This window comes from Dipodomys merriami, unplaced genomic scaffold (genome assembly GCF_024711535.1).
Source record: "Dipodomys merriami isolate MVZ:Mamm:240054 unplaced genomic scaffold, mDipMer1.0.p SCAF_106, whole genome shotgun sequence".
In the NCBI taxonomy this organism is placed as follows: Eukaryota; Metazoa; Chordata; class Mammalia; order Rodentia; family Heteromyidae; genus Dipodomys; species Dipodomys merriami.
This window is the reverse complement of record NW_027202338.1, coordinates 3906211-3915518: the sequence shown is the minus strand read 5'-3', so window position 1 is coordinate 3915518 and position 9308 is coordinate 3906211. Positions and strand designations below refer to the sequence as shown.

The following is a 9308-nucleotide window of genomic DNA, read 5'->3' as shown; positions in this document are numbered from 1 at the left end:
CACAGCTTCCCTACTTAAACCCTGGTGGGACCTCAGCCCCTCCCCTTTCAGCCAAGCCTCTCCATCTCCACCTCGCATGACTGGGGCAGGCAGTTTGGAATAAACTTCTCTTCTACCTTGAGTATCTAGTGGTGTTCTCTTTATCAGCTACCTAATTAAACCTACCTACTTTACCTAATACTCATAAACTTTATAACTGGACTGGACTCAAACTTCTGGCCTCTTAATCTCCAATTCCGGGTATCTGAACTTACACTTACAGGCATGAGGCACTTGCACCCAGCTTCATTCTCATCTTAATTTGTTTCTTCTGAATAGGACTATATACACTTGGGGAAGTTTCAAGAGGTTAACTGGAGTCTGGTGCTTGTGGTTCACACCCATAATGCTCCTAGATACTCTGGAGGGTGAGACTGGATAATTAAGGTTCAAAGCCAGCCCAGGCAGGACTGTCTGAGACAATTATCTCCAATTAACACACTCTCAAAAGCGACAAGTGGAGCTGTATTCCAAGAGATAGAGAGAAAAAGCCTTGAGAGGAAAAAGCTAAGGGACCGTGCCCACATTCCCAGGACAGATTACTGTTCCCCTGGGAACCAGTTGACAACTAAAAACCCCTATTAATTTCTCATAATAATTTCCAAAATGCCCTGCAGGGGGCGACATTATCTCTTTCTGAACCACGTACACCAACCATTCATCCATTGTCTAGCCTGGAGTTCCTTACCTCCCACTGTGGGGATAAACCTAGCAGAAAGGAAGAAAAGGAAAAGCTTTTGGGCTATTGGAATCCACTCAGTAGAATGCCTCTCTGACAAATGGTCTCCTTTTCTCTGCAAGTACCGGTGACAGTGGTGCCAAAATTATTTTTCTTCTCAATGGACTATCTTCTTACTAAAGAACTTTTCTTTCTTTCTTTCTTTCTGTCGGTTGTAGTGCCTAAACACTGGGCCTGGGTGCTATCCCTCAGCTCTTCAGCTCAAGGCTAGTGCTCTACCACTTGAGCTACAGTGTCACTTATGGTTTTTTCTGCTTATGTGGTGCTGAGGACCCAGGGTCTCATGCATGCTAGGCAAGCACTCTACCACTGAGCCACCTTCCCAGCCCCTAAAGAACTTTTCTTGTACAGAACAAAGAAACCACCCAAGGGCCACTGAAAACTAGGAAAAAAGTGTTGTTGTTTTTTTTGCCAGTTGTGGGGCTTGAACTCTGGACTTGGGCTCTATCCTTCAGCTCTTCAGCTCAAGGGTAGTGCTCTACCACTTGGGCCACAGCACCACTTCTGCCTTTTCTGCTTATGTGGTGCTTAGGAATCAAACACAAGGCCTCATGCATGCAAGGCAAGCACTCTACCATTGAGCCACCTTCCCAGCCCTGTTTTGTTTTTGATACAGGGTTCTACTTTGTAGCCCAGTGTGGCTTCAGACTTGGGATCTTCCTGCCTCAGCCTCCCAAACACTGTGCTAGGCCAGGACCCAAAGTGTCTTTCACTAAAGTAATACTGTATCAAGAGTAATATATACATATATATATAAATAAAATTTGTAGAATTTTTGTTGTTGTTGTTGGTCCTAGGGCTTGAACTCTGTGCCTGGGCACTGCCCCTCAGCTCTTCAGCTCAAGGTGAGTGCTCTACCACTTGAGCCACAGCACCCTTTCCCATTTTCTGGTGGTTTATTGGAGATGAGTCTCACAGACTTTTCCTGCCCAGCTGGCTTTGAACTGCCATCCTGAGGTCTCAGCCTCCTGAGCAGCTAGGATTACAGGTGTGAGCCACCAGTGCCCAGCTCTTAAGAATTTTTAAAAGTTCAATCTTTAAACAGCATGAAAAGACTGAAGAAAGGAAAGGGAGGAGGAAGACAGCCTGGCACAGTGTAGCACCTACTATGGAGGCTAAGGCAGAAGGATTACCAGGAGCTTTTTTGGTGGTGTCATCATCGTCATGGGGCTTGAACTTCAGGCTGGATACTTTCCCTGAGCACTTTTTGCTCAAGACTAGTGGTCAACCACTTTGAGCCACAGTGCCAGACCACTTCAGATTTTCTGGTGGTTAATTGGAGATAAGAAACTCACAGTTTCCTGCTTGGACTGGCTTTGAACTGTGAGCCTTACATCTCAGTATCCAAAGTAGCTAGGATTACAGGTGTGAGCCACCAATGCCTGGCTACCTGAGGGTTTGAGGCAAAAAAAAAAAAAAAAAAAAAGACCAGGATCGTGTATGAAGTAGTAGATGTTAGCATTATCTCTATGTCCAGTCCTCAGCTCCACCCAGACCTGAGCTCCTCCCTGCCTGAGAGTTCTCAGGATACAGCTGGCCACTTTCTGTCTCCAATACATACCTACCTGTGGGATGCTACTACCTCAAGGGATACCCACCTGGATAGGGGCAGATGCCATATTGCTCCCTCTTCTGGGGTAGATATGGCCTCTCTAATAAACCTTATAATAATCTTTCTCCTGTGCCTGCCTGCCCTTGTGTGGTCGTCCCCTGGGATGGTCGTGATGGATCCTAGCAGTGGAGCTCCTGCCTAGAAAACATCAGGTCTTCAGTTTAAAGCCCAGAACCACCAGAGTAAAAATAAAATAAACTCAGTGTGGTAAGCACACACTTGTAATCCCAGCACTTAGAAGATTGAGGCAGGAGAATCATAAATTGGAAGTAGTTAGCCTGACCTCACAGTGAGGATCCAGTCTCAAAAAGGGCTAACAAGGAAAACAAAAACAAAAACGGACAGCTACTCTCCCAAGTGGTCTAGGTAGCCGGTGTTAATTCATCTATAACAAAAAATAGTGGGTCAGAAACTCAAGATGCCTGGAGGGAACATAGCAACCCTCCTATTTACACATGACCCACTCAGGTGTTTGTTTTTTGGCTTGAACTTGGGCCTGAGGCACTGTTTTTAAGTTCTTTTTGCTTAAGGCTAGTGTTTCACCACTTTCAGTTTTCTGGTGGTTCACTGGAGATAAGACTTTCATTCCTGGGCTGTCTTCAACAAACCACGATCCTCCGATCTTGGCCTCCTGAGTACCTAGGATTACAGGTGTGAGCCACCAGAGTCCAGCTCATTCTAGTGTTTTTCCTTTCTCTCCCCACGATCCTGCACTATTAGCTCTTGGTGAGGTTTTGGACAACTTAATTATAAGCCGTTTCCAACATTTTAACTCCAATATTGCAAACATAAGGTTCTTTGTAGACCAGTTGGAAGGCTTACTCAAATAAGCACTAGGAAGACACCCTGGTTAAAGATTAAGAGACTTATAATCAAACTCTTCAGCTGTTTGAACTGTCTTAGACACGAGTTTTCCGGAAGTTTGGTGGCAACAAAGTTTAAGCATTTTTATCAGAAATATTACAAGTATGTTTTTATTTCTTCCCTCAAGAAGTATGTACATTACAGCCCCTTACAACTTGTGTGTCTCATTGGTTTGGGACTTCCTCTCTTCTCACCCCTCCCCCCCCCCAGTTTAGATCAAGACCCACCAGGAGGTCACCCAGCCCATTTCCAGACTTCCCCTTCATGCCCAAGTTTTCTTTTTTCCTGGAACTTGGGTGTTCCCAGCCCTCATGTGGGTCGGAAATAAACAATTTGCTTGGCATAGATTTTTTAAGCTATATTTTTATTATCTATAAGTAGTTGTACAAACGGGTTGCAAGTGAACCTGTTTCTGAATAGGACGCGTCTTGATCAGTATCATCCTTTGCTGTACACAGATTTGAACCATTTTGCTAGGGGGCAATGAAGTACCAACCTTGACTCTTAAAACTTCCTCTACTAGGGGAAAGGTTAAGTGGGAGAAAAATGAGGGAGGGGGCGACAAGTTCGACAAGCAATGTACTCACTACATAAAATTAAGGGGAAAAACCCCCACTAAAATTTGCTTTACCAGAACCTTGAGCTAGTTCAGACTCCAGCCCGTCTGGACCTACAAAGTTGGAACATCAACTCCTTTTAGATCGGTAGGGGAGAGTTAAGAAGATCTTGTTTGTACCGCGGTTTAGGAAGCGAAATCTCGGTTCCCACTTGGAGGAGACCAGCAGGCCCCGCCCCATTTTCCCCACGGGTGACGTCACCGGGCGAGTTACCTAGTGACGTCATCTCCGGCCCGCCTCTGCTCCAGCCCCTCTACGGAAACCTCCGACTCCAGGGACCTGATCTCCAGCTTTCGGTTATTTTTCCCTCCTCCCTCCCACTCTCCCACCTAAAACTTTGGGCTCTTCCCGCCTTCCTTCAAGCTAGCAGTTTTCGGTTCTCCCGCGCTTGCTCTCCGCCGAGTTCCCCGAAGTCATTGTAGGCGCAGTGAACGATGGCCTGGGCCGGCCCGCCCGTGCAGCTCACTCTCGCTGAGTCCCTCTCACCCCGGCTCGTGCTCTTCCGGCTACTTCCGCCTCCTGCGGCCCAGGGCTGCGCCCTCTGGCTATTTCCGGAGTATTTCAGTTCGGGGGAGGGGCGGCCCTGTTTTCTTAGGCTACTCACGGCTCCCCCATCCTTCTTGTCTTTCCTACTCCCACCGCCCAGCAGCACTTTGGTTCTTTCCACCCCTACCCCACCCTTCGGTCTCACGTGCCTCGGTGGCTCCCCTCCCTTTCCCCCCCCTCCCCCCTGCTTCGGCTCTTCCCGGCTGCTCAGCGGCTTCCGGCTTTTTCCGCCGCCCTTCGGCTGCTTCCGGTTCCTCCAGGCGCACCCCCCCCCCGTGAGGCTTTCGGCTGTTTCCGCCGGCGTCCGGCCCCCTCGGGATCACGTGACCCCTCCCGCCTCTCCGCCGCCTCCCCCTTCGCCCTTCCTCCTGTCTCAGCCTCTCGGCTTGTGCTGGCCCTGCCGCCATTTTGTGTGAATTCCTGACCGCGGCGGGGCCGGACAGCTTGGGCACCTAAGGCAGACAGATAGAGACAGTCGGCCCGTCTTCGCGGCCCGTTCCCCTCTCTCCCCCTGAAATCTTTTTATTTTTATTTTTTTAGACCTCTCTTCCTCCGGCTGGTTCTCTCCCCCCGCCTCCCCCCCTTTCCCCTTCGCTTTTGCTCCATGGCGCGCGGCCCGCGCTCATTACACCCAACCACCTACTAGTGTCCCAGTTTCCCTCCCCGGACTTCCGGGGCCCGCAGGCGTGCCTGTGTGTGTGTGCGTGTGTGAGTGTCGAGCGGGGCTCCCGCCCCACGAGGGTCCCGCGCCCGGGAACGAGTGTCCGCCGGGGGCGGGCAGCGGAGAAAGCAGGCGGCGAGCGGCCCGCCGGGGCCTAGGCCGCGCGGCCTACGCGGAGGTCGGCGCCAAGGTGATTCGGAAACCGCAAAGAGAAAGAAAAAAAAAGGAAATAATAATAATAATAGTAATAATACGGCCCGTTGCCGTCCGGAGCCCCAGTGTGCCCCTCCCGCCACGCCCAAGCAGTCCTTTTTCGTGCATTAACATCCCCTCCCCCCCAAGGAACGATGGAGGCCGCGCCCGGGACCCCCCCGCCGCCGCCATCAGAGTCGCCGCCGCCGCCATCGCCACCGCCGCCGCCATCAACGCCTTCGCCTCCTCCGTGTTCCCCCGAAGCCCGCCCGGCCACCCCGCACCTCCTCCACCACTGCCTCCCGCTCCCTGACGACAGGTCAGGCCCCCGGCCGGGCCGGGACGGCGTCCCCGGGGGGAGGAGGAGGAGGAGGAAGGGGGGCGGCCGCCATGTTGGGCCGGGCCGCGGAGGAGGAGGAGGAGGAGGAAGGGCGGGGTCGGTGGGTGTCTCTCGCTCGCTCGCTCTCTCGCTCTTTCTCGCTTGCTTTCTCTCCCGGCCTCATGCGTTTCCCCCCCCTCGCGGCGCTCGCCCGCTCTCCCTCGCTCTCGCTCTGTCTTTTTTGGGCGCCATGCTGAGGGGAAGGTGAGGAGGCGCCCCCCGGACCCCCCGCGCTCGCCCGTCCGCCCTGGGGAGGGGGCGCCGGGGGAGGGGGCTGCGGAGGCCCACGGGGGTCCCGGCCGCCCCTGCGCCCGGACCCGGCCGCCGCCGACCCGCCTGCCCGCCGCGCCTGGCTTCGGGGAAGGGACTGGGGGAGGGGCCCCCGGACCCTGTTTTGGGGTGATCTCGAGCAGCAGCCCCCGCTCTCTTAGGGGGTGTGGAGTGTGTGTGGGGGTCCCCCCGCCCCTGGCAGTATCCTTTCTCCTGGGGGGAGGTGTGCCCTGCTTCTAATCGGAGAAGTAGTTGAGTTTTTTTTTTTTTTTAGGAGACAAAAAGTGGGGGTTCGCTCAGCCTTTCCTCTGCCCTCGCCGGGGAGGGGGAGGGAAGAGCCTCAGAAGATGGGGCTCCGAGGCACTCTTTTTTTTCCCTTTTTCTTTTTGGCGGGAGGTGTTAACTAGGTTCACCCTAGAAGGTAGAATGGTGGAGGGGGTTCCATCTTTAGCCCTTCTGATGGACGAAGCCCCTTGTCTCTTTGGGGGTGGGGGAAGCATACCCTTCCCCACGTTTTTCCTTAGGAGAGACGGGGTTCTCTTGGTTTTCGTAGGTAGGTGACCGCGCGGGATGGCCTTCCCCCACGCTGCCCCCCCCCGACTTAGTTTCTGCGGGGTGAGGTCTGGTTTCCTTGCCTTACAGGGAAGAGGAATGTGCGCCCCTCCCCATGTCTCCTGGGGTTCGCCCCTTTCGGGGTAAGAAGGGGCGCCATCCCTTTCTTAGTGATTTGGCAGAGCGTGAAAGGGGGCGCCTCCTGCCCTTTTATTAAGTGCGAAATGGATTCTCCCCACGCCCTTCTTGGCGGGCGATAATGGGGCCAACCCGGCACGTTCCCGGATGAAATTGGAGGCCCTTGTTTCCCCTGCTAGAACAGAAGATTTTGGGGGGTGCAAGGCTCGCCCAGCTCTTCCTGGTAGGGCAGAGGAAGTGGTGGCCGGAGAGGGTTTGAAAGTGCAAGGTGGGTTTCGGCCGGCAGGCAGGAAAGGCAGTCTTGAAGGGAGTGGGGGCTGGGAGGGGAAGAGAAGGCGCTGGACAGATGGCTGCTGCCCTGGCCCAGCCTGTCCCCCCAGCCCACTCACCCTTAGATTGGGGGGGGTGTCTCAACCAGGGTTCTCCTCTTTGCTCCACAGCCCCTTCTCCCCCACCCCCACCTCCCTTTTCCCCTTTCTCCTTCACAGACCATACTTTGCCTTTTAAAAGAAATGCCACCCACATTCAGAGACACAGGTGCAGCGGTTTGGTGAGCTTTACAAAAAAAAATTTTTTTTTCTGTTTTGTTTTAATTAAATGTATCGTCCTGGGAATCGCAGCCCTATGCAGCCTGAATCCAGATCAAGGAAATAAACAGATTAGCAAAGGTCTGTTCGCTAAGCCCATGTTGGGCAGGTGCATTACTCAAAAGGTGCTTACACGCTTTATTCGACCTCTAAGGAGTTCTCTTATGTCAGAAGTGTATGTCTTACAATGGGTTGGGATGGTAAGTAGCCTCTTTTATTGAGTAATTCAGTTATCTCCCTCTTTTTGTCCATTTCCTGCCTGCTTCCCTCCTCGCCTTTAGACCAAAATGATACTTGAGAGAGTGAATTTTATATGTTCAAATCAGGATTCTAACCCTGTTGAGCCCTTTTAGACTTGCACATCCTTGCAATGTTTAATTTTTAAAATTGATGTACACAGTTTGCTCAAAAAAAAAGTGTTACTGTAACATGACAAAAGTCCCCTGTGTTTTCAGACCCTCTTTCCATATCAATCCATTGCTTTGTCTCCAGCCTTCATCTTTGAGGAAAGTGGGTACTTCAGGTCCATGTGTAGGAGACAATCTGACTGAATTTGGTTTATGATACCTACATTCAAGTTAAAAGTCTCCCCCCCCCCCAAAAAAAAAGGTGGTTCAAATAGATCCAACTTCTTCCTTTTACTCCAATGTCTAATGGTGATGGACGTTTAAATTGAGCAAGTCATTTGTAAAGTACTGTTTTAAGCACAAAAATCTGTAAACTGTCAAGCCCCAGTCTGCCTGCCTGTCTCCACTGTTCTTTGTTCGGAAGCACATGCCCAACCCAGACCATGAGAAGTTGATACAAATGTGTTACACGCCCAGTCATGTTGGGGACAACACCTGCAGTCCCCAGCACTCCATCCTACATGTACAAAGAAAAAAAAAACAACAAAAATGACTTGCAGAACCAAACATTGTACTTCTGATGTGTTTTACAAGCATAAGTTTTATCGTTTAAAAGACAAAAAACACGTTGAAGTTCCCCTTTCCTCTGGCCTACTTTTGATCCCTGACATACTTTGTTAGAGAAGTCTTTTCTAACACATTGCCCTGGTCCTCTCCAAAAGACCCTGCTTGCTTTTTTTTTTTTTTTTCCTTCCATTCTCAGGACAAACTATGCTCACTTACACTTTAATGAGGAAACCTGCAAACTGCAGAACTTGTTTCGTTCTTCCTCATAAAATGGTCACAACTGCCAGGCAGTGGCGGTCTTAAGTGTGTAAGATCAGTTGTTTGAGGAGGAAGTTTCTGGAACATACCATATCCTGCAAAGAAAGAAAAAAGTCTGAAGCACAAATCTAACACAATACAGTGCACTGGGTCAGCGGAACAGGAGTTGTCCCATTCTTTGTAAATTTCATACTCTGGGAGCTGAGAGCCAAAACTGAATAGTAACTGATGATCCAAGTTTTTAGGGGTACTTCATTGTAGAAAAATGCTTAATAAGTCCAAAACTTTTTCTAAACCAGTTTGCTGAATTTGAAACTATCTCTTCCAATGGTTAAAAAGCTCTCAGGCTAAACCACACAAAGGTTTATTTATTTATTTATTTTTTGTTTTTGTACTCAGGAATCTCATCTGTCAAGTCCAAAAAGCCCCAGTAGTTAAACTTGCATTTTGGTAATCTTTCATTTTGAAATGTCACAGTATTACTTTTTTTTTTTTTTTTGGTAAACCCCCTAAACTGATGTACTAATGTTAATTAAAAATGAAATTAATGGATGTTGCAAAAGAAAAACAAAAACAAAAGGGTGTCACTCAGAATCCCTGATTTAAGAGCAAATCTTAGATACCTGTAACCTTTTAAGTTTTTGTTTTCTCTGGGTGCAAGTTCTAATTTATATGAAAGTAAATCAAAATCTCCCAGTAGAAACAGTTGTGAACAGGAAAATATAGATAGCATTATACCCTTTGTTTTTTATTCCCTTCAAATTTACTCTTCCAAGGAGGGTGGGGAAGAGTCTCCTAAAGGTTTTTCCATTACCAGTCTGATAGGCCTTGGATTTGCTTTGAAGGTTTACATTTTTGATTCTTGACAAGCCAGAATTGTCTTGAAGTAGAAGTAGCTGTTTGAAGCATTATTCCTTTTGCTTTTGTCTTAGTCCAAGGG

At 49.8% G+C, this 9308-nt stretch overlaps 1 protein-coding gene across 1 annotated transcript in view; it reads left to right on the top strand.

Moving 5' to 3' along the window:
- Positions 1–4807: 4807 nt before the first annotated feature.
- LOC138814269 (zinc finger CCCH domain-containing protein 4) overlaps positions 4808–9308 on the top strand; it is a 33216-nt gene continuing 28715 nt past the window's right edge. The window contains exon 1 of the mRNA XM_070003277.1: positions 4808–5589. Coding sequence (XP_069859378.1) covers positions 5426–5589 — 164 coding nt within the window. The 5' untranslated portion in view covers positions 4808–5425. The remainder of the gene's footprint in view (positions 5590–9308) is intronic.